Source organism: Rhopalosiphum maidis, chromosome 4 (genome assembly GCF_003676215.2).
Source record: "Rhopalosiphum maidis isolate BTI-1 chromosome 4, ASM367621v3, whole genome shotgun sequence".
Classification (NCBI taxonomy): Eukaryota; Metazoa; Arthropoda; class Insecta; order Hemiptera; family Aphididae; genus Rhopalosiphum; species Rhopalosiphum maidis.
In genome coordinates this window covers 8,400,741-8,426,524 of record NC_040880.1, presented here as the reverse complement: position 1 = coordinate 8,426,524, position 25,784 = coordinate 8,400,741, and the positions used below count along the sequence as shown (strand labels likewise).

The following is a 25,784-nucleotide window of genomic DNA, read 5'->3' as shown; positions in this document are numbered from 1 at the left end:
GACTATGATTATAGCCCGCAGGACGACATTTTTAAAATTAAATTAGTATTACTGAAGTAGACCCGGGAGAGTTTACATGTTTCCGTCAAATAGTACTGGAGTAGAGGAGTAGACCCAGGAAAGTTTATCATCGTGAGAGTTTACAATCGCCATAAATACTCTAAAATTCACACCAAGTTATAACTGACAGAGTTATAAACAAGCTACATATATAATACATAGTTATTAGATATTCTCTATTTGTCTAAAAAAAAAAATTACAATACATTTAATCTTTACAAATATCTACAAATGATTCAAAAACTTTATTTTAAAACTCGACAAATTACATAATTTGCTTTGTGATACTGTTCGATTTCCACAAATATCGTCAATCGTCTGGTAATAATATGATGCAGAACCATTGGAACAGTATTATAACATTTATAACCATGCAAAGTGTATATACAATGTATTGATTATTTTGAAATTCAATTAATAAAAGAATTTCATGAAATAATTTCCAAAGTTCAAAAATGTATTCCAAGTTTTATCAATACTTGATACCTAAGAACAATAAGATTAAAACATTTATAAATTCACGCGTGTAATCATTATTCACATTCTACTTGATAAAATTTCAACTCTAACTAAAATTATAAATGAAAAATTGATTTAAATATAATTACAATAATTTGTCCACTGTTTTTTCTTTAAATATTTGGTGTTAAATATCAATATTACTAATAAAAAATAAAACTATTAATACTTATCGATATCGACATCGTCACCAGAACATCATTATTGTCTATTGACATAAAAATATTAAGAAATCGAGTTTAAAAAGCAGTGGGGGAAAAAGTAAATTAACAAGACTAAATCTCATGTTACTTATCAAATATTTCAATAGGCTTTAAAGAAATAATTAATACATAGGTTTTCATTAATTATAGATTAGATTTTTTTTCCTAAATTTTTTTTTAAACCATTTAATTTAAGAAATGCATAATATTTATTATTTAATAACTAAGACAAAATGTATGTATAATATTAATTGCATTTTTTTTTTCTATTTTTAAACCTCCCCCCCCCCAGCTACTCATAAATAATATGAATTTTTTATACATTATACGCTAGCTGGTTGATTAACATTGGATAACATTCACACTTTCACAGGTACTTTTTACGACAACTACCAACCAACAAGTAAGCTCACTCTACGGAAGTAGGTACCCCGCTATAAGAGTGTAATGAATACAAATCAGAAACAAGAAAACAGACCAGTAACAACAATGAAAATCCAAAGTCAATAATGAACGTGAGTCTTTCTAAAAGAATAGAGCTATTGTTCGAGACTCGTGACACCGAGTAGCCTTTTCAAAATCTAAAACATTTGATAACAGCAGGAACCCTTAGATGGCTCAAGAGCAGAGGTCACCAACTGAACAATTTTATTACGGGTCCTTGTGGTATCTAAGCGAAAGTTGATTCAATCAAGGGGTATTTTATAGGCAACTACTTGAGCACGTTATTTCTCACTACGCATAAAAAGTAAACACACGATGACTTAAATGACTAAGCATCCTATAATATTAACTCGATAAAAGTTTATTCATATCACTATATTATAACTATATTTGCTACTGAAAAAAGAGCGTCCTACGAGACAATATAGTAACAGTTGTCTCATCCATTGGTGCATCGTGTTTTAGGTATATTTTGTGTTTTGATCTAGAATTTTTAAAATCGATTAATCGAAATGTTAAATTTGATTTGGTGTATTAAGTATGAATTTCGACAGTTTAGCCGATTGCGTCTTCGAGGGACTATATTTAAACTAATTAAAATTATATGCATGTAAGCGAGTAAAAATTATTTGTGTCACTATACATTTCACATCTCATGGTAATAATAATAATAATAATTTATACAACGAATAGTCAGATTTTATATCGCCATTAATTTTCCAGCATAAATAATATACATATGTGTACATAAATATTTAATTGTACATACATTACAATTAATACAAGCTACTTTCCTCACAACCTTAAATCATCAATATTCAATAATAAGTTAATAGTTTATTATTAAAGCTACAAGAAAATAAAAATATACAGAAAACTGAGTCTTGAATGAATATTTATTTCGATTCATTCATAAAATTAACATCAAGTTATAATATAAGCCACAGATATAATGCATAGATATTTTCTATTTGTCTAAAAAAAATCACAATGAATTTAAATCTTAACAAAGAATTCGGCAGTTTGTTCTTAAAAGTCATCAAATTAATGAGTTTACCGTGTGATACTGTTAAATTATCTCAAATAATTGGACTTGAATCGTCTCGCAATAATATCATGCAGAATCATCGGAACAGTACTATAAACATACAATATTTATATACCACCTTTTAATTATTTTAAAATCTTTATAGAACCATTTTAAGAATTCAATAAAATATTTTCCCAGCTAAACAAAAACTATTTCAAGTTTTCTCAATACTTTAAAGCTTATTACAATATAATTGAAAATATATCCTCCTCTCCATCACACCCCTAAATAATAATAGATTTTCTGTACATTTCACACATTTCACACTGGCTCACTGGCTAATTAACACCACGACAAAATCCGTTGGACAACATTCACAGGTCATTTTGTCGACAACTACGACCAACCAACAACTAAGCTCACCCTGAGTAAATAGGTACTCCGTTATACGAACATAGTGAGTACAAGTCAAAAATAAAAAACGGACCAGTATAACGACAATGAAAATTCAAAGCACGGCGTTCAGCGCCCTAAAATGGCTCTTTCTAAAAAGAAGATAATTATAAAGATTAATATTATATTTGTTTTCTTTAAGAACCAAACAACAGTAACTCGAAAGCTTTTAAACACTATTATTATAGTAAATCAAATAAAACGTGATGTACAATTCTAACTCGTCATTAAATGTTTTTTACAATGGTATCCGAACGATGGTTGAATCAATCGAGGGGTATTGTATAGGCAACTACTCGAGCACGTTATTTCTCACGCGTAAAAACTAAAAAATAAACATACAATCACTTAAATGACTGAACATCCTATTATATTAACTCGGTAAAAAAAAATACAGTTTATTCGTACCACTTTATAATAACTATGTTCACTACTGAAAAGAGAGCGTCTTACGAGACGATATATCTTAACAGTTGTCTCGTTCATTGTTACAACGTGTTTTTGGTATATCTTGTGTTTCGATTTCGAATTTTTAAAATCGATTTATCGAATCGTTAAATTTGATTTGGTGTATTAAATACGATTTTGACAGTTTAGCCGAGTGCGTCTTCGAGGGACTGTATTTAAACCAACTAAAATGATATGCATGTGAGCGGGTAAAAATTATTTGTGTCACTATACGTTTCACATCTCATGGTAGCATTAATAATAAAAATAATTGCTCGACACGCGTTTAACTTTTAACTAAAAATGATATTAATATTATTTATTCTATTTTATGTTTGTGTACTTTTAATTATTTGAATATTTTGGATACAAATAAGGATAGTATGACAATTTCCTTATGATATACATAAATGACGTTTGGTGAAGTTTAGTAAAATTTATAATATAATTTGTTAATTGGTTTACAATACATTTACAAGAACAGACGTAATTTTATTAGTATTTATTACCCCAAATTCAAAAATATAATATATACGTACAACTATTATAATAAGAAAATGTATTAGAGTTTAAATACGAGAAAGAATTATTTTTGACGTGTGATACATGTGTACCTATACTAGAACATTAAATAGACTATCCATTTTTATTAAATTCAGTATTTGTGTATTTTGTTGATTGTTAAAAATCGGATGAATAGCGTTTTTATGATACACAAAAATAAACAACTTTTAATTATACAAAATATACATTTAAGTTATCTGTGTTAAATATATTGGGAAGAAATATTTTTATAAGCCAAATGTTATAATTTTCATATATTATATGAACTCAGAGTATGATAGGTAATAATAAGAATAATACACAATTTATACATTGACACCGAATTAGACAGTAAAATATTGGTGTTTCAATTTGCACACGACATTCGAAATTATAATTGGCATATTAATAAGATATAAAATAACATTTGATACGAAAACATTACATTAGTTAAACTAACTATATTTTCGAATGCAAGAAATAACATAGATATTTTAATTTGTTTATAAAAATTTATAAATGTAAGTTTTTTTTGTGGAGAAACTAACTTATTGGTGATAATTAACTAAATATCTCCTAGAAACTTACATTCGTTCATTTAAAAGTTATACAATTTATCACTTTAAAATTAATTTTTCAATACTTTTTTCAAGAAAAAATTAGTTTGATTATTCAATTGTAACATTATTGGATGATCTTTCATCTGAATCATTGTCGATATTCCAGTTGTCAATAGGACAAGTATCTGCAAACAAATGTTTTTATTTAAAAACTAAGTATAGTATGCACCTTAAACAAAACAAAATAAAAACACAAAAATGTAATAAATATAAATCAAACAAAATAAATTTAAAAAATATTAATTTATTAACCCATCGTATTACTAGTAATTTAAAATATACAACTGAAGATTTCTATGTATACTATACACATCGATATAATATAAGACGACAAAAAATATACAAATTTAATACGATTAGTTAACGAAGACTGTACTAGTACTTACGGATGTTACAAGAAATAAATTGATATCAAAAAATCCAAACGCCGAAATTTGGTCATATTTATTGGCTGATATTTGTTGCAAAAACATTTTTATCTGAATGATTAAATAAAAATAATAACAAGTATATATAAATAGATCGTTGGTAATTTAAATAATCATTTTTCATAGTTATTATGCATACAAACTAATAAACAAATAAATTTTACTTGTCGTTTTATGTCCGGGTGTAAATTAGAAATTTGATATGATCGTAGATATGATATCATTTTCATTCGCTGTAAAAGTAAAATGAAAATAGACTTTTATTCATATTATTATTCATAATGTTTATTTTTAAATTATAAAAAACGTTTGTGTATACTTTTGATTAATCGTTATTATAAGCAATTTGAGAGTTAATTAATTTCCTTATATATGTATGTATAATCGCTAAACTACTTAGACGAACTGTAGGTATAACTATTCAAATTGTTTTAGTAATTTCCAAAGTTTTTTAAAGAGCATTTTTTTTAATTATTTAGTTTTTTTTTACTATGTAAGAATACCCGAGGTGATACAAATTTCATTATAAAATTTTTTACAAATCAGCAATATCAATTTTTATTTTAAACTTTAATGCATCTACATTAAAATTTTAAAAAGCAATTTGTTTGTGATTTTACATAATATAGATAATATAATATGAGTTAAACATAATAGTAATAAATTTGGTTTTACATAAAATATAAAATAAATTAATTTTTAGTGCAAAAGATTAACTACAAATCATAACGTATTAATAGTTTTATATGAAAATACTAAAATGTATAATATTAACGTCATTATAGCTACATGTAATAAACTTAACCTGTTATCGTGTTCATATATCAATATTTGATTGTATATGTATTATTCAAAAACTACTCATACATTTTTTGATTAATATATTAGAATATATTCAAAAATATCGTCTGTTATATAATTTGCAATACAAATAAATGGCCCTAATTTGTATTATTATGAGTACAAAAATATCATTAAATTATTTAAGAAACAGCCAGCTAAGGTCTTTATAATTTTCATTTTAAGACATTAGCTTATAACAATATAAACATTCTATTCCAAATATGATTTTTAAAAATTTACTTTGCGATTAAAAATTCAAAAAATAAAATACGAATAAATGCATAAAAAATTTGGGCATCCGCATCGTATTATAGTTTATTTACGTACCTTTTCGTCTATAGATGAAGCAAAAATGATAATAGACATCATAAAGGTGAAAATTTGTAAATGAACTAAGATTGATATTACAATCCTGTAATCGTTTTCTGGATCTGCGCGGAATATTGTTCTATCGTGAATTATCATATATTCACCGATAAGCATGGAGATAAAGCTGAATGTGTAGAAACCCAATAGCAATGGGCCGTATCCTTGAGTAAATTTTTTTGACAATTTACAGAGTTCGGTGTGCATCAGCCGCATGTTTTCCACCAAAACCACTATTTCAATGTTTGTCCATTGGCCAGGAACAGCGACTAATCCCGGAGGAAGACATTTCCACAAATCGTTTAATGACTTAAATCTGACGTACAGGTTTTGAAGAAAAAAGCACGAAGTTATAGTAACTACGTAATCCATAACATATGGCGGAGTGAATAAACTGAATACAAATGAAGTAATGTTTACCGTCTTCATTGGAAAGAAATACGCTTGTAAGATTTTTAATCCAATAAAATATAAAATAAACGAAATATAAATCTTATACCAATTTTTTCCTTTAAGTGAATACTGCGGAATTGAAAACGTGGTTGTAAGTGGTGTAAATTTTCGATCGAATTCAATGATGCTATTAATAAATCTGAAAACATAAATTTTTAAAAATTAAAATTAAAACGAATTTGGATATAAATCAAATATTTTTAAATTGGTTAAATAATATAAAATAATATTTTATTTAAAAAATTCTACAGTTACCGTTTATGACGCACATAGTTTTATTTATTTATATTATAAAAATGTTAAAATCTACTCCATGAATAAGGTTACGTAAAAAAAAGGTGTTCGGGGTCCGCCAGTTAATATACATTTATATGTTATTGTGCTTAGCACTTAAATAAATTAATAAAAAAGAACCGATTTTTTTTAATTGTTAGTTCCTTTGGTATTATATTAATTTAATTTTTATCTTGAATATTTTGAAATGTATACTAAAATTAAATAATAGGTTTTTTTTTTAAATATATTAGAAATAAGTATGTAAATTTAAAACAAATAAATACATTTAAACATTTTAAACTCTTAAATTAATTTAAAGATAAAATCGTTATAATATAGTATATAGTATATAGTTACTTGATTATCCATATTGTTGATACTCTGGCAGCAATAATGATATTCCAAAATTTAACTATATTTATATATTGAAATAAATGAAATACTGGTTCGAGCTGATGAAAGTATATGTGAGTGCATACCAACAACACAATCATCCGTGCTATTTCTAGAAATATATTATACGTTGAGTCTATTTTCCGAAATAATAATCCATTCGGTTCCAAGGTATATGCATTATCAATTAAACCTATACACTTGGATAAAATTAAAATAGGTCTTAAGTTATTGTGAAAAACTGTCGCCATTGCGATAATGTTTGATACCAAAACTGAAGTATTGCAATAAATATAAAACTATTCCAAAAGATGTTGATAGTTAAATATTCATACATGATAATTCTTAATGTACACATACATAAAGAAATATTATATACGTTTCTTATAATATACTATGTGCATGTTATTAAATCGATATTATATGCACATTCAAAAGCTATATTTCTATGTAAGTGGTATAGGTAATAGTTTATTGTATACATTTTCATCAATATATATCACACCATTTCAAAAGTAGACTTTCTTTGAACGTATTTTTAGAAATTATGAATTTATTATGAGGCAAATTAAATCAATTTGATATTGATGTGTGTATAAAATATGTATTTATGTATATTAAAAGCTGACCTCTGATCAAATTCATTCTACTGAAATTTACAACTTTCGTGAATGTTCGCAGACCACCGTTGACGACCTGCAACTATAATATTATGAATCAAGTGTCGTAAGATAAGTAAATCAATATTATAAAATCGACAACTCTATTAATTGACTGTACTTATATAAATATATAATACGAGAGAGCAGCTACATATAATGCATAGTACCTGCTATAAGGTACTTAAATAATAATAATAATAATAATAATAATAATAAGTTTAAATATCACAATTATTATTTTTTCTAAAAAATATATGTATACGTAATATTATTTATCATATAAAAAACACTTCATTGTAACTCCGTGTTAAAAAAAAAGCCAAGTTAAATAAAATTAAGTTTAGTAATGGTAAAACCTTTAAAAGACGTGATATAATATGGAAACTAAGTAAAATTCTATATTTTATAATATTATAAATACCCATGACGATAAATAAAATCAATAATTGTAAAGTTAAATACTTATATTCAACATATTGTATTTATTAATTACAAAAAATACTATAGTGGTTACTTTTTTGTATTAATTTAAGTAAACTTACACGTCCTACCAAGTAGTTACACAATATAATGTTGACTAAGTATTTCACTTTACAATTAATTTTATTTTAAAGATATTTTTAATGTTATGAAATTAGATTTTACTTAGTTTTCACATTATATCACGTCTTTTAAAGATTTAATCATTACTAAATTTAATTTTTTTTAACTTAGCTTTTGTTTACGCGGTGTTATGACGAAGTGTTTTTGGTGTGATATCAGCTATATTTTTATAAGAAAAGTTGTGATTTCATTTGACTGTTAAACCTGAAGATAAATTTTGATCATTTCAATAAATTAGTATATTTAATAATAATAATCATTGCAGTGGCCATACGTTAAACGCCGTGAGTTCGGTGTCGCGGTCACCACCGCCACAGTAATGAGATTGGGTGGATGGATAAGCAGCGGATTGGGAGACATGTTATATTTTACGATATTTTCGTTGTGTACGTAAAATCGGTCTTAAAAATACTTGAACATTTTTATAACTTCTTAACCATCTAACCAATCTAATTGCGAGTTCCTCTTTTCCCATCTACACAATATTTCTGATCGATTGATACATTTTACGGCTTGATACTTTCAGCCGTTTGCCCTGTAGATCTGGCCGATGAATTAACAAAAATTAGCACGAGAATTCAATGGTACAACTTGGTTTCCTGTTATTATACGTAAGTGGTTACTACGCTATTTTTTTTTTTACTTAGCTTCGCGCTACTACCGTCGCGCTAGATATATGTAGTATTGAGATATAACTGAACAATCCAACTTAATGACGATGAGAAAAGTATAACAACATTATTAATCAATCATCTATCCTTGACTCATAACAATGACGAAATACATGATTAATTTCATGTTGATAATTTTTAAGTAAATATGTGTTCAAACACTTCAAACAATTAATTACATGTAAATGCCTATAGCGACTCATTAAGGTACCTACTGCAGTCATACCGCAGTGAACACTCGTGTTATAATGATTTTTGCTTATTATTTTTGTTATGAATGAATGTAGATGATATTTTTCTATATGTTTATATATATTTATAGTTGATAGTGTCGTGGAATTAATTATATAATTCTGATATTGATAAAAAGCTATAAAATATAATGATGATTATATTAATCAGCAGTTGAAGTGCCGTTTCTAGGAGTCAAAACAGCATAAACGGCAACTAATAAATTTATCATACCTCGTTAAGGTATCCTTAGTAAATTTGAGATTAATTTTGAGCCTTAACACATTTTTAATCACAACAATTTATAATACTATCAGCTGAAAAAAATGTTAACAATAATTCAACTCAAATGCATTGATTACAAAATAAATTTGAGTTTACAATGATAATTATTCGTTTTATCTAAAAACTATTTATTTTACCGTCTCTTAAATATTAACACAACTATAATCTACCGTTTAAGTCTCTCATTAACATGTGAGTATTTTTTATGAAGAAACTAACTTATTGGTGATAATTAACTTCTATGTCTCTTCTAGAAACTTACATTCATTCATTTATAAATTATATAACAATTAATCACGTTAAAATGAATTGTTCATCATTTTTGTAAATAACGATTTAGTTTCATAGTTAAATTGTAATATTATTGGGTAATCTTTTATCTGAAACATTGTCGATATCCCAGTAATAAATAGGACAAGTATCTGCAAGCAAACGTTTTAATTAAAATATTAAGTACTTACTAAAACAATAAAACACTCGAAATCGTAGTACAAATACAAAATATTTTTCAAAAATACTGAATTATTAACACATCGTATTATAAGTAAGTTAAAATATGCACTTAAAAGTTTTTGGGTGTACTATATACACAACGATGTATGAGATTAAAAATAAATAAATCACTTTAATATGATTAATTAACAAAGACTTTACCAGTACTTAAAGATGTAACAAGTTTTAAATTTATATCAAAAAACCCAAGCGGCAAAATTTGGTCCATATCATTAGCTGATATTTGTTGCTTAAACATTTTTATCTAAATGATTAAATAAAAATAGTAACAATATATTGTATATAATGTAAATATATCCGTTGATAATTTAAATAATCGTTTTCTATAGTTAAGCGTACAAAATATTTATTTAAATAAATACTTGTCGTTTTATGTCCGGGTGTAAATTTGAAATTTGGTATAAACGTAGATACGACATCATTTTCATTCGCTGTAAAATTAAAATTAAAATACTTTTTACTTAATATAGTTATCAATATCTTTTTTTTTTAATTATAAAACATTTATCTTACTTTTGAATAATCGTTAATATTTTTATTTTGAGAGTTTATTTTTTAAATCTATAATTTATTTACTTACCTCTTCGTTTATAGATGAAACAAAGATGATAACTGACATCATAAACGCGAAATTGTATACATGAATTAAAAATGGAAATACTACCCGGTATTTTTCGTGTGAAACTGAATTGGATAGTGATCCATCGTTAACAAAAACATAAACACCAACAATCATTGAGATAAAGCTGAATGTATAGAAACCCAATAACAATAGGCCGTATCCTAGAGTAAATTTTATTAGTAATTCACAGAGTTCTGTATGCATCAGCCGCGTGATTTCCATCAAAACCATTATTTTGATGTTTGTCCATTGACCAGGAACAGAGACTAATCCAGGAGCAGGACATTTCCACAAATCATTTACCGATTGAAATCTGACGTACAGATTTTGAAGAAAGAAACACGAAGTTATTGTAACTATGTAATCAATAACAAATGGTGGATTGAATAAACTCAATACCAAAAAATTAATGTTTATGAAGTTTAAGGAATATAAATACGTGTGTACGAATTTTATTCCAACAAAGTATAAAATAAATGAAATAAAAATCTTGTAACAATTCTATTTTTTTAGTGAATGCTGTGGCATTGAAAAATTTATTAAAAGTTGTGTAATTTTTTGATCAAACTCAATGATGCTATTAATAAGTCTGAAATCATAAATTATTAAAGTTAAAACGAAATTCGATGTAAATCAAACATTTTTAAATTTTTCAAATATTAAATAAGACAGTGAAATTTTTATACAACAATCTTCCTTTTTACGAAATTTTCTGTTTAGCTAAATATTTTTAAGAACCGTAGCCTTCATTGATAATGAATACATAATTCTATTTAACTAATTCCTCCATATTACGATTTTTTTTCTTGCCTATTCGACTTCATTGTATGGAAGAGTCACTGTATGAGTCCTTAAGAAATACTACAAGTACTTTATAATATTTTGAATAAAAAATGTTTAGCAGTAATATATTATATACACACACATATATATATATATATATATATATATATATATATATATATATATGAATAAATGAACCAATTTTTAAAATTATAAATTTCATTGGAATCAAATTAAGTATTATTATTAACTTAATTTTTGTCATAAATATTTATAAATTTATACTAATATAATAAATTTTAGCTTTTTTATAAAAATATGACAAATAAGCAGGTGAATTTAAAACAACAAATTCATTTAAACTCTCAAATTAATTTAAGTATAAAACCTTTATAATATATATATATATATATATAGTTGCTAATAAAATTCCAAACTTTAACTATATTTATATATTGAAATAAATAAAATACTGGTTCGAGCTGATGAAAATATATGTGAGTGCATACCAACAACACAATCATCCGTGCTATTTCTAGAAACACATTAAAAGATGAATTTATTTACCGAACTAATAATCCATTTGGTTCCAAGGTATATGAATTATCAATTAAACCTATACACTTGGATACAATTAAAATAGGTCTTAAGTTAATGTGAAAACCTGTCGCCATTTCGATAATATTTGTTACCAAAACTGAAGTATTACAATAAATAATTGTATTCGCAAAAAATGTTGTGGGTAAATATTCATCCAAAATAATTCTTAATATACACATTCATTTATAAATATCACATATGTTTCTTACAATATACTATGTGCATGTTATTACATCGATATAATATGCACATTCTGCAGCTATGTAAGCAGTTTAGGTGTAGATAATAGTTTATTGTAGACTTTTTCATCAATATATTTCACATTTCAAAAGTAAACTTTTATAGAACGTTATTTTAATAAGTTATAAGTTTATAATGAATAGAAACAAGTCAACTGTAGTGATGCGTTTATTAAATATATATATTTTTGTATATTAAAAACACACCTCTGATAAAAGTTGTAAAATTAGCAAGGCATAAAGTGTAACAATTGATAGAACTCGATTATGTTAACATTATCTAATAATAATCCTGTTAATAAAATTACAATACACATATTATATTAAATAAATTAAAATAGATCTTAAAAAATCAATATTTTTATTTCGTTAATATTTTGAAACAAAAACAAAAATATTACTGTATTAATAACTACCTATTTTCTTAAAAAAAAACTTTAGAAATGTTCTCGTAAAACTATTATAATACATTTTTAATAAATCCTAAAAAATGGATATTTTCTAAGATTTGTAAAATGTTTTATGTCATCTCGATCCATGAAGCTTATAATAAAGCAAATTTTTCTAACTATACATATTATGTACCTCTCTTCAAATGATCAGTTGTTCCTAAAATATTTGAAGCCATTATCACTAAAGATCTATCACCTTCCGTACCTTAACAACTAGGTAAGTCAACATGGTTTTAGACAAAATAAGCTTTCTTTTTCTCGACATTAATTGATCAACTACTTATGCTTTCAGATTTTCGGTTTTTAAATAGAAATATACTATAATAAGTAATATTAAAATTATTATTAGTGAATATATTTAACTATATCTACATTAATACAATTATAATACTGTGATCATGTGGTAATATAATCATATTACGACAATACATTTATTATAAACAAAAATAATATCTATTTTATGAAAATCTCAAATTTATTCGACTGATTATTGTCGTTTATTGCTAATAGTTCAAGCCATTGCGTGTTTACTTTATACACACAGTGAAAAATAATATGCTTGAATGCTTGAATACTTGCCTGAATATACAACACTCTTCTTTGAATCAACATCGCTGTATAATAATCTATAAAGTTCTTACCCATTTTAAATCGGCATGTATTTATTCCAGGTAAACAATAATTTTTTTTGTACATTATGAAGGACACTCCGACTCCTTTATAGTAACAAAATTAAAAAAAAAAATCGAATTGTAACATTTAAGTATTTTATTATATCAGGTTAAACCACAATACGAGATATAGAAATGTCTTACACATTCAATAAATATATTTACACACACCAGAAAATATTTAATATAAAGATGTATAAATAATGTATAATATTCACTGTGTTCGTTAATAATTCGATGAATAAATAATAACTTACTTTTACATACTTCTTTGGTTAGAACATTATGAAATAATAAAAATAAATTTTTGAATTTCTATTTAGGGAATAATGTACTCAGTACAAGAAAAAATGTAGTATTGAAATGACGACTACTTTTTGTATAACCTTAAAACCAGTATTGATCTTGATCAAGTTTATAGGTATAATTAATTTTTCTTATACAACGGAAGAACCAACGAGACTATTAATTCGGAACCCAAACTCAATATTTTATAAATTTCTTGAATTGATACGAATATTGAGTTTATTCATATTTACTCACACATACTTGAATTCACCATTTCAAACAATTTTAAGGCAATATTATTTGATTTCATTTTGGAAAATTATAATTGCAGCAAGAATATCGGAAAAATGGATAATTAGGTATGTACATATTTAAAAACTATAATATACAAATATATTTTTAGTATTTATACTTATTTTATTGACTTATCATGGTAAATAATTTCAACTCAATTGTCCAAAATTAAATTTAACATCGTATGAATTTGTTTTTAAAAATTCACAATTTTCTAAAGCTAAAATGTACAGTGGAACCTCATCAGATTGGGCTTGGCTTAATCCGGACAGTCGTTGAAGGCTTTCTTCGTGTTTATTTTATTCTAAAATAATTGTGAAAACGTGTTCCACGAATTTTCTACATATTATTAATATTATACTATCATGTAGGTATTTTGGATGCTATAATATATTTATACACACCTATATTCTTAAATCTCTGATACACGTTTTTTAGTTATTTTATTTTATCTGGACTTTCATAAAACTTAGAGCCACAATTTGTCCATATTAAAGAGGTTCTACAGTATAATATTTAGTTACTAGAAGTTCTGGCGATATATAAATTAATTAAATAATTAAATACACTGCCTTTAATAAAATAAGTTTATAAGTAACTAAAGTATATCATATCACTTTTCTTTATTTAAAACCTAAGTACATCAGACTATGATATATAAGCAGGGCCCTACAAGGGGGGGGGGGGTTGATGGACCTGGAGTACAGAGCCCGGCTCTTTTAAGGGCCATTGGGCTCAATATTGTATGTGAGAGCCCTGTATATAAGTATAAAGTAAGTAAACAAATTATGAGCTATTAATTACCTAAGGTAGATGTATAATATGAATATCATAATTTAAGAATATCGACTAAATTTCAGATAACTGACTATTGAAAATAATGCAGAAATATTTTTAAGCTTTATAAAAAAAACTTTAATTCAATAAACTCAAATAAAAAATGTAAAAACCTGATTAACGTCGTTATTTTCTTTTTCAAGGTTGATCAATGGCATTGTTGAATTCGACCGAAAAATCATTCCACTCCTATCACGTCTGTCGACCCAACCGCGTTCAATGAGCAAAAACCGCTGGAACTTGTTTTTTATTTCATTATTCATATATTTTTTCGGACTCAAATTAATTCATATATGTATGTGGCCACCGCGTACAGTGGATGTCCATTTACTCTCAAATCATATTTTCGGACCACCGTTCATTGTACACTTTGTAGTCGTTATTTCCACGTGTTTCTTTCTCTATAACTTTTACATTAGATTTGGAACGTTATACGATCTGTGGACATGTCTCCAAGTCGAACTGATCGCCGTTCCCGATCAACGGACGCACATTGAAATAGCGGTTCTGATTGATGACTTAAGGTTTTTACACTCCGAACTGAGTGGACTGCTGAAAATGTTTAGTCTGGGTTACGGCCTGTTGCTCGTAGCTTTTTTTGCATCCAATTTCATCAATACGATCTTCAATTTTTTTTTCGCGTTTTCATTCAGTTATTTTTTACCGCAGTCCAGTTTCACCGAAAACGTATTTAGAATACTAATGAATTACTTGGCAATCGGTCAATCCGTCTTTTTTGTGATGCTTATCGTGGTTTTGGTATCGTTTATAGATGACAAGGTAACAACGTTAGCGTTTTAAATAAATTCCATAAATAATGAAAGTATATGTTTAACACTGGCAATAAATGTTCAATCTTTATATTTTTACAGAGGAGGAAAATTATATATTCTGTACGATTAAACCGAATATCAAACTTATCCTTACACATAAAACGACAAGTAATATACATTTACTCGAAAACAATATACTTATTCGAATCACAAATGCGACGATATACATATAATATGAGTTAACCATTTCGTAATTATTATTATTTTATCGTTTAGATTAAAATGTTTATGAACCAAATATCATTTTACGAAGCTGATGAAATCACCGCTTTCGGGTTGTTCAAAATTAATTTATATCTCGTTATGTCGGTGAGTAAGTACAAATTACGTAATAGGTTAAAAAAAATACTTGTCACTTATGTATGGATATTAATTAATCGATAGTGAATATATTCATTTAAAATGTATAAATCATTCAAGTTATCAAGTTTATTTGTTTTTTAAATTGTTCTTTTTTAATTTTGTTAACAGATATTAGAATTATTAATTACCGGGATAGCCACATCAATACAAATGAAAGATCATCCAATGGTTTTGAAATGGATCAATGAAATGGAATCGATTGCATCCCTTCAATTTAAGATAGTTAATAAGTTAGCTAACGATTCATCTGTCTAATAACAAATGTATATGTATACATTATGTATACTTCTTTATAGTTTTACTTTATACCTTCTATCTGATTATCTGACGAATCTCAATTGTAATTCTGAAGAGTCTAAAATTAATTTTAAAAATGCCTTCCAACATTACATGCATAATTCATACATATTTAATTATACCCTTTTTTCGAGGACGCAATTTACCTTAAAATAAGTCCTAAAATTAACACCAAGTCATATAAGCCACAGATATAATGCATAGATATTTTCTATTTGTCTAAAAAAAATCACAATGAATTTAAATCTTAACAAAGAATTCGGCAGTTTGTTCTTAAAAGTCAACAAATTAATGAGTTTACCGTGTGATACTGTTAAATTACCTCAAATAACTGGACTTGAATCGTCTCGCAATAATATCATGCAGAATCATCGGAACAGTACTATAAACATACAATATTTATATACCACCTTTTAATTATTTTAAAATCTTTATAGAACCATTTTAAGAATTCAATAAAATATTTTCCCAGCTAAACAAAAACTATTTCAAGTTTTCTCAATACTTTAAAGCTTATTACAATATAATTGAAAATATATCCTCCTCTCCATCACACCCCTAAATAATAATAGATTTTCTGTACATTTCACACATTTCACACTGGCTCACTGGCTAATTAACACCACGACAAAATCCGTTGGACAACATTCACAGGTCATTTTGTCGACAACTACGACCAACCAACAACTAAGCTCACCCTGAGTAAATAGGTACTCCGTTATACGAACATAGTGAGTACAAGTCAAAAATAAAAAACGGACCAGTATAACGACAATGAAAATTCAAAGCACGGCGTTCAGCGCCCTAAAATGGCTCTTTCTAAAAAGAAGATAATTATAAAGATTAATATTATATTTGTTTTCTTTAAGAACCAAACAACAGTAACTCGAAAGCTTTTAAACACTATTATTATAGTAAATCAAATAAAACGTGATGTACAATTCTAACTCGTCATTAAATGTTTTTTACAATGGTATCCGAACGATGGTTGAATCAATCGAGGGGTATTGTATAGGCAACTACTCGAGCACGTTATTTCTCACGCGTAAAAACTAAAAAATAAACATACAATCACTTAAATGACTGAACATCCTATTATATTAACTCGGTAAAAAAAAATACAGTTTATTCGTACCACTTTATAATAACTATGTTCACTACTGAAAAGAGAGCGTCTTACGAGACGATATATCTTAACAGTTGTCTCGTTCATTGTTACAACGTGTTTTTGGTATATCTTGTGTTTCGATTTCGAATTTTTAAAATCGATTTATCGAATCGTTAAATTTGGTTTGGTGTATTAAGTACGATTTTGACAGTTTAGCCGAGTGCGTCTTCGAGGGACTGTATTTAAACCAACTAAAATGATATGCATGTGAGCGGGTAAAAATTATTTGTGTCACTATACGTTTCACATCTCATGGTAATAATAATAATGATTTATACGACGAATAGTTAGATTTTATATCACCAACAATTTTCCAGCATGAATAATATACATATCTAGTATATAAATATTTAATAGTACATATATTACAATTGATACAAGCAACTGTCCTCACAACCTTAGATCGGTAATGTTAAGCTCGTAAATCAATATGTCGTGCTTATTGTCACAAGTAGTATTGCACATAATACGATTTTTGTTATATTATAATTACCCCGGGTAGGCCTTAACTACATAAAATATTATGCGCAATCTACAGTAGAGGAAATTGTCGTGACTCGTGGTTAATCATGGTTTTATATTATATATTTTTAAGCACTCATAACAACTATGCTTAAAATAAACTTTGATTTAATGACAATATAATATAATTTACCTAACTGAAATTGAATTATCATACATCACTGTGTTAGTATAGAACTCAATATGTGTATGTATTATTATCGGTTACCCGAAACAAAAATTTTAGTATCTCGTCATATTTAATTATAATGATGCAAATTCAAATTTACTTAAAACATAAAATACATAATATAATATTAAATTATCGTCTCTACCGAATTCTACACCAAATACTGGGTACCATGATAATATAACTAGAATGAGTGATGGGAATTTAATAGTACGCGCATACTCATCAACCCGCTGACCAACATTCACGACATACCGTATCGAGTACAATATACCTACATAGAATAGACACATAATTATAAAATAATTTTTGACTATGACTATCAGATAGGATTTTTGAGATTAGAACTTTTCTTTCACACTTTTATTATTATAAAGTTTATAAATATTTTAATTTTCTTAAGAATATGTCCTTTATCTCCGTATAAACTTTTCAATATAAAACCTTGGATATTTTTCTTCTGTATGGGAGTGGTTAGACTGTAACGCACAGTCATAGCACAGAGAATGGCTTAAATACATTGTGATATGCGATAATAATATTAATAACCCTTCTTTCTATTGCAATTTACAACCTTCGTGAATGTTCGCAGATCACTGTTAGACGACCCTGCAACTATAATATTATGAATCAAGTATCGCAAGATAAGAAAATCAATGTTATAAAATCGAACATTTTATTAATTGACTGTACTTATATAAATATATAATACAAGAGAGTATAGCTACATAAAATGCATAGTACCTGCTATAAGGTACTTAAATAATATCACAATTATTATTTTTTTCTAAAATAATATATGTATACATAATATTATTTATCACAACAAAAACACTTCGTTATAACTCCGTGTAAAAAATGCCATTTTATAATATTATAAATACCTACTATGATGACAAATAAAATCAATTATTGTAAAGTTTAATGCTTATAGTCAATACATTGTTTATAAATTATTAATTACGAAAAATACTATAGTGGTTACTTATTTGTATTAATTTACGTATACTTACACGTCTTACTAAGTAACTAAACAATATGTTTTTTTATCTCTCTTTTATTATAAGTACAGTGTTTGTTATTATTTGTTAAATTAAGAAATCTGACTAAATATCATGTTGTATTAATGGCTTACAAGTGTAGGTAACTCTTATCATTTTTTTAAATACTTTGTTAATTGTATTTTTTAAATAATGAAAAATTTTACAAAATCAAATCAAATCAAAAATCAATGTGATGACTAAGTATTACACTGTACGATTGACTTTATCTGTAGTCATAGCTTCGTAGGTATTTACAAACTTATAAAATGGCATTGTACTTTGTTTCCATATTAAATCACGTATTTTAATGATTTAATCATTAATAAATTTAATTTTTTTTTTAATTAGATTTTTTTACACGTCATTAAACAAAGTGTTTTTGCTGTGACATAAATTATATTTTTATAAAAAAGTTGCGATTTCATTTGACTGCTAAACATGAAAATAATTTTTTTTAATTTGGTTATAATTTCTAAGCCATCTTATCAATCTTCTTGCGAGTTTCTCTGTTCTTATCTGCACAATATTTCTAATCGATTAATACCTTGTACGGATTTTTACGTTAAGCCGTTTCCTACCATCGCACTGGATGTATGTAGTATTGAGATATAACTGAAAAATCCAACTTAATAAAGATGGAAAAAGTATAACACAAAGTATTAATCTAACCTTGACTCATAACAATGATGAAATACATGATTAATTTTATGTTAATAATTTTTAAGTAAATATGTGTTCAAACACTTCAAACAATTAATTACATTTAAATGCCTATAGCGACTCATTAAAGTACCTACTGCAGCCATACCGCAGTAAACACTCGTGTTATAATGATCTTTGTTTATTATTTTTGTTATGAACGAATGTAGATGATTGTTTGTGATTCGTATGATATTTTTCTATATGTTTATATATATTTATAGTTGGTAATGTCGTGGAATTAATTATATAATTCTGATATTGATAAAAAGCTATAAAATATAATGATGATTATATTAATCAGCAGTTGAAGTGCCGTTTCTAGGAGTCAAAACAGCATAAACGGCAACTAATAAATTTATCATACCTCGTTAAGGTATCCTTAGTAATTTTGAGATTAATTTTGAGCCTTAATACATTTTTAATTACAACAATTTATAATACTATCAGCTGAGAAAAATGTTAACAATAATTCAACTCAAATATGTCTTTATTTCAATCTACATCTCCAACTATACTATTATCATCGTGAACAGTCATCTTAAAACATAAGATATCTTTAAAAAAAAGTTAAGTTTTTAGGTTTTAGTAAAACCCTTACTAATAAAATCACTTGTATTAAATTTTAAAGAACTATCTATACACATTTTAGTAATTGACATAATATTTTCGTGATTTTGTAAACATTGGAAATTCTATATGAAACTTTTGGTCAACCTAGATACTTTTAATACCTATAATAAATTATTATTTATTTTTATCTAGACGCTTTTTTTTATCCGTTCAAACTCTTGCAATGAGGACCTAGTTTTATGTACCTGCAGTCCGCCTCTTAATATTTAATTATAACACATATAAAATAAATAAATACATAAATGTTATTAAATCAGTTGTTACTTATAACTTTATAAGAGTTGTATAAATATAAGTGCGTATACATGTAAGTAAAAAATATACATTTTATTTAAAAACTATTTATTTTAACGGTCTCTTAAATATGAAAAATTATAATCTACCATTAAGGTTTCTCGTTAAAAATTAAAAGAACATGAAGAATATTATTAAGTTAAACTAACTATATTCTCGGATGCAAAAAATAACATAGGCAATTTTAATTTGTTTATGTAAACATTAAATATGTTTAAAACTAAATCTAACGTTTTTATTGCAATTTTGATTTTTCTATAATTTTAATTTATAATTGTTTTATTTAAATAACTAACAAAACTATACACTATTTATTTATTAATATAATTGTAAATTTTTATTATTTTTGATCTTTTTTAGTATAACATTGTTACACTCTCTATCCCCAACTCAAGCTATGCTTAAAAGAGATATTTAAAAAAAAAAAACTTATAAATATATGTATTTTTTTTGTATATAAAATAACTAATTGATAATAATTAACTACCTACTACGTCTTCTCTAGGAACTTACATTCGCCCATTTATGAATAATTATATAACTAATTACGTTAAAGTAAATTGTTCATCATTATTAAATAGAACTATTTAGTTTCATAGTTCAATTGTAATATATTTGGTGATCTTACACCTAAATTATTGTCGATATTCCAGTTATTAATAGAACAAGTACCTGCAAACAAACGTTTAAATTAAAAAATTTAATACACTCTAAACAAAAAAAAAAACTCAGAAAATGTAATATACATGCAAAAAAATTCCAAAAATACTGATTTATTAACACATGGCATTACGAGTATTTAAAAATATACACCTAAAAGTTTCTAAGTGTACTTTATAAATCGGTACATAAGACGAAAAAGAAATATATAACTATAATAAGATAATTTAACCAAGACTAAATTAGTACTTACTGATGTAACAAGATTTAAATTGATATCAAAAAACCCAAGCGGCAAAATTTGGTCCATATCATTAGCTGATATTTGTTGCTTAAACATTTTTTATCTAAATGATTAAATAAAAATAGTAACAATATATTGTATATAATGTAAATATATCCGTTGATAATTTAAATAATCGTTTTCTATAGTTAAGCGTACAAAATATTTATTTAAATTAATACTTGTCGTTTTATGTCCGGGTGTAAATTTGAAATTTGGTATAATCGTAGATACAACATCATTTTCATTCACTGTAAAATTAAAATTAAAATAATTTTTTCTTAATATAGTTACCAATATCTTTTTTTTTTAATTATAAAACGTTTATCTTACTTTTGAATAATCGTTAATATTTTTATTTTGAGAGTTTATTTTTTAAATCTATAATTTATTTACTTACCTCTTTGTTTATAGATGAAACAAAGATGATAACTGACATCATAAACGCGAAATTTTATAGATATGACATTATTTTCATTCGCTGTAAAAGTAAAATGAAAATAGATTTTTTTCATATTATTATTTATAATGTTTATTTTTAAATTATAAAAAACGTTTGTGTATACTCTTGATTAATCGTTGTTATAAGCAATTTGAAAGTTAATTTATTTTGTTTTATTATAGGTATATATAATTTTTAAAGTAGCAATATCTAAATAAATGAAATATAAAAAAATGTATCTACTTATTAACTTAATAATATTATTACGCACATTCAGAAAAATGAGACCAATTTTGAATAAGTAAATGTATAAATTAAACGTATTACGTAAATTACGATTGTATATCCTTTAATTTTAATGTAATATAGAGGGGAATAGAATACTTTTGCCCCTTTGGATTATATCTGAGGGTCAATTGCCCCCTCTTCCACCCCCCCTTATCCGACGCCACTGAATACGGACATAAGCATGTGTAGTGTACTGTGTAATATTATGGTTTATTTACTAACCTTTTCGTTTATGGATGAAACAAAAATGATAATAGCTATCATAAAGACGACAATTTGTACATGAAGTAAAATTGGTATTACTATCACATATTTTTCTTCCGAATATTGATTATTGGTTAATGGTTGATCGTTAACAATGAAATAAATACCAATAAGCATATTGATAAAGCTGAACGTGTAGAAACCCAATAGCAATGGTCTATAACCTAATGTACATTTTTTTAACAATTCACCGAGTTCGGAGTGCATCAGCCTCGTGTTTTCCATAGCTACGATATCCTTAACAGTGGACTGAATAACCGGTTACCGATTAATTAATGTTTATCAACTTTGTGGGCTTTAAATAGGCATATAAAAGTTTTATTCCAACAAAGTATAAAATAGTATAAATCTTGTACCAATCCTTTTGTTTGAGTGAATGCTATGGTATTGAAAAATTTGTTAAAAATGGTTTAATTTTTTGATCAAATTCGATGATACTATTAATAAATCTGAAAACATAAATTATTAAAGTTAAAACGAAATTGGATGTAAATCAAACATTTTTAAATTGGTAAAATATGAAATAATATTTTCCAAGTCCTTAGAAATACTATAAAGTACTTGTACTGTATAATATTTTGAATACAAAATGCTTAGCATTAATATATATATATATATATATGAATAAATAAACAATTTTAAAATTATAAGTTTCTTTGAGATCAAATTAGGTATTATACTTAAATTAATTTTTGTTATAAATATTTGTGAACTTATACTAACATGATGTTTTTTTAAAAATATATTACAAATAAGTAAATAAATTTAAAACAACAAATTCATTTAAACTCTCAAATTAATTTAAGTATAAAACCTTTATAATATATACATATATAGTTACTTGATTATCCATATTGTTGATATTCTGGCTGCAATAATAATATTCCAAAATTTAACTATATTTATGTATTGAAATATATGAAATTCTGGTTCGAGCTGATGAAAGTATATGTGAGTGCATACCAATAACACAATAATCCGTGCTATTTCTAGAAATATATTATATTTTGAATTTATTCGCCGAATTAATAATCCATTTGGTTCCAAGGTATATGAATTATCAATTAAACCTATACACTTGGATACAATTAAAATAGGTCTTAAGTTAATGTGAAAACCTGTCGCCATTTCGATAATATTTGTTACCAAAACTGAAGTGTTACAATAAATAATTGTATTCGCAAAAAAATGTTGTGGGTAAATATTCATCCAAAATAATTCTTAATATACACATTCATTTATAAATATCACATATGTTTCTTACAATATGCTATGTGCATGTTATTACATCGATATAATATGCACATTCTCCAGCTATGTAAGCAGTTTAGGTGTAGATAATAGTTTATTGTAGACTTTTTCATCAATATATTTCACATTTCAAAAGTAAACTTTTATAGAACGTTATTTTAATAAATTATAAGTTTATAATGAAGCGAAACAAGTCAACTGTAGTGATGCGTTTATTAAATATATATATTTTTGTATATTAAAAACACACCTCTGATAAAAGTTGTAAAATTAGCAAGGCATAAAGTGTAACAATTGATAGAACTCGATTATGTTAACATTATCTAATAATAATCCTGTTAATAAAATTGGTATATAAAATTACAATACACATAGTATATTAAATAATTTAAAATAAGTTTTACTTTCAGACCTTAAGATTCTTAAGGTCATAAAAAAAACAATTATTCTTTTTTTGGAGAGTTTTTGATACACAAACTGAAATATTACAATATAATCTTCTGCTTGTTTACTTGAAAAATTGTAGTAATTTTCTCGTAAAACTATTATATCATATTTTTAATAAATCCTTTAGAATGGGTATATTTTCTGAAATTTGGAAAAAGTCTTATAGAATTCATGAGACTGGTGATAAAACAAATTATTGCTATTCCTATAAAATAATTGAAAACATTATCACTAAAAAGCTATCACACTTTCTAAACAATTAGTTAGTAATCAACATGGTTTTAGACAAATATAATCAATACTTATTAATCCTGTCTTTACCAATCTAAAATAATTTTAGCTTGTAATGACGAGCCCCATAGACGTCATTGAGGGGTATCCAGGGGTATTTTTTCTACCCCAAAATTTTTTTTTTTTTGGGTAGCAAGGGTATCGTTTTGCTACCCCCAAAAAAATCTTAGATTTAAAAAATATATTCGATGTATATTATTCAAATGTGTACTGTAAACTGTATTATTAAAATATTAATTATTATATTATATAATAGTAATTTTTCACTTTCTAAAAATAAATGTAATGTAAATTTGTTGTAGATATTTTTTTTTTTTTGCTACCCCAGAATTTGGACTCTAGTGACGCCTATGACGAGCCCCAAATGATTTAATGTATTCGGATTTTCAAAAAGTATTCGACAAAGCTAACCATTTACTTTTATTGGCGAAACTATAACATTTCGGTTAAAATGGATCATTTATAAATTTAATTAGTTATTATTTAATAAATCGTTCTTAAGTCGTAAAATTTATTTCTGTGGTTTCAACTGATATTAAAGTTCACTTGGAACCCAAGTACTGCAAGGATCATATTTAGGTCCTTTATTATTCATCTTATTTATAAATGTTTTACCTAGTGTATTCAACACCCCTATTGATGCTATAGTGTTCGCTGATGGTGCTAAAGTATTTTCGGTTATTCACTCATTAAATTATTGTATTAAATTACAGCTTAACATTGATAAATGAAAAGCTTAATGAATAGAGTATTTTAAACTAGTTACCTCTTAACACAACTAACTAATAAGTATCAGGTTATATCGTTTTCACGTAAGTGGGTCTCTTTTACGTGAAAACGTATATTCTTAAATTTTAGACTGGAAAATTCTATTTAAATAGGGTTGATTTCATTAGAGACTTGTGAATAATTTTGGAGGATAGGCTTTCTTTTTCTCGACAAATTAATTTATCAGCTAGTAATGCTTTTAGAACTTTGGATTTTGTAAATAGAAATACTAAAGATTTT

At 25.7% G+C, this 25,784-nt stretch overlaps 2 protein-coding genes and 1 pseudogene across 2 annotated transcripts; 1 reads left to right on the top strand and 2 right to left on the bottom strand.

Annotated features, from left to right (window-relative positions):
- Nucleotides 1-593: 593 nt before the first annotated feature.
- LOC113548100 lies at nucleotides 594-7,329 on the bottom strand. The gene is made up of 6 exons (XM_026948781.1): nucleotides 7,043-7,329; nucleotides 5,918-6,548; nucleotides 4,912-4,980; nucleotides 4,706-4,798; nucleotides 4,343-4,444; nucleotides 594-629 (listed from the first exon to the last, which is right to left on the bottom strand). Exons 1-6 carry the CDS (start codon nucleotides 7,327-7,329, stop codon nucleotides 594-596), a joined length of 1,218 nt encoding a protein of 405 aa, XP_026804582.1.
- Nucleotides 7,330-8,510: 1,181 nt separating this feature from the next.
- Nucleotides 8,511-12,122, bottom strand: LOC113548094 (annotated as a pseudogene).
- Nucleotides 12,123-15,531: 3,409 nt separating this feature from the next.
- Nucleotides 15,532-16,280, top strand: LOC113548085. The gene is made up of 4 exons (XM_026948757.1): nucleotides 15,532-15,609; nucleotides 15,702-15,770; nucleotides 15,879-15,971; nucleotides 16,134-16,280. The coding sequence occupies exons 1-4, from the start codon at nucleotides 15,532-15,534 to the stop codon at nucleotides 16,278-16,280; spliced, it is 387 nt and encodes a 128-aa protein (XP_026804558.1).
- The last annotated feature ends 9,504 nt before the right edge of the window (nucleotides 16,281-25,784 follow it).

Coding starts and splice junctions, on each gene's coding strand:
- LOC113548100 (XM_026948781.1), bottom strand. CDS start 7,329: ATGGCGACAGTTTTTCACAATAACTTAAGACCTATTTTAATTTTATCC. Junction 4,981..5,917: donor CTTCATCTATAGACGAAAAG/GTACGTAAATAA, acceptor TTACTTTTACAG/CGAATGAAAATGATATCATA. Junction 630..4,342: donor CTAATTTTTTCTTGAAAAAA/GTATTGAAAAAT, acceptor TTATAATTTTAG/TTAGAGTTGAAATTTTATCA.
- LOC113548085 (XM_026948757.1), top strand. CDS start 15,532: ATGAATTACTTGGCAATCGGTCAATCCGTCTTTTTTGTGATGCTTATC. Junction 15,610..15,701: donor TATCGTTTATAGATGACAAG/GTAACAACGTTA, acceptor ATATTTTTACAG/AGGAGGAAAATTATATATTC. Junction 15,771..15,878: donor CCTTACACATAAAACGACAA/GTAATATACATT, acceptor TTTATCGTTTAG/ATTAAAATGTTTATGAACCA.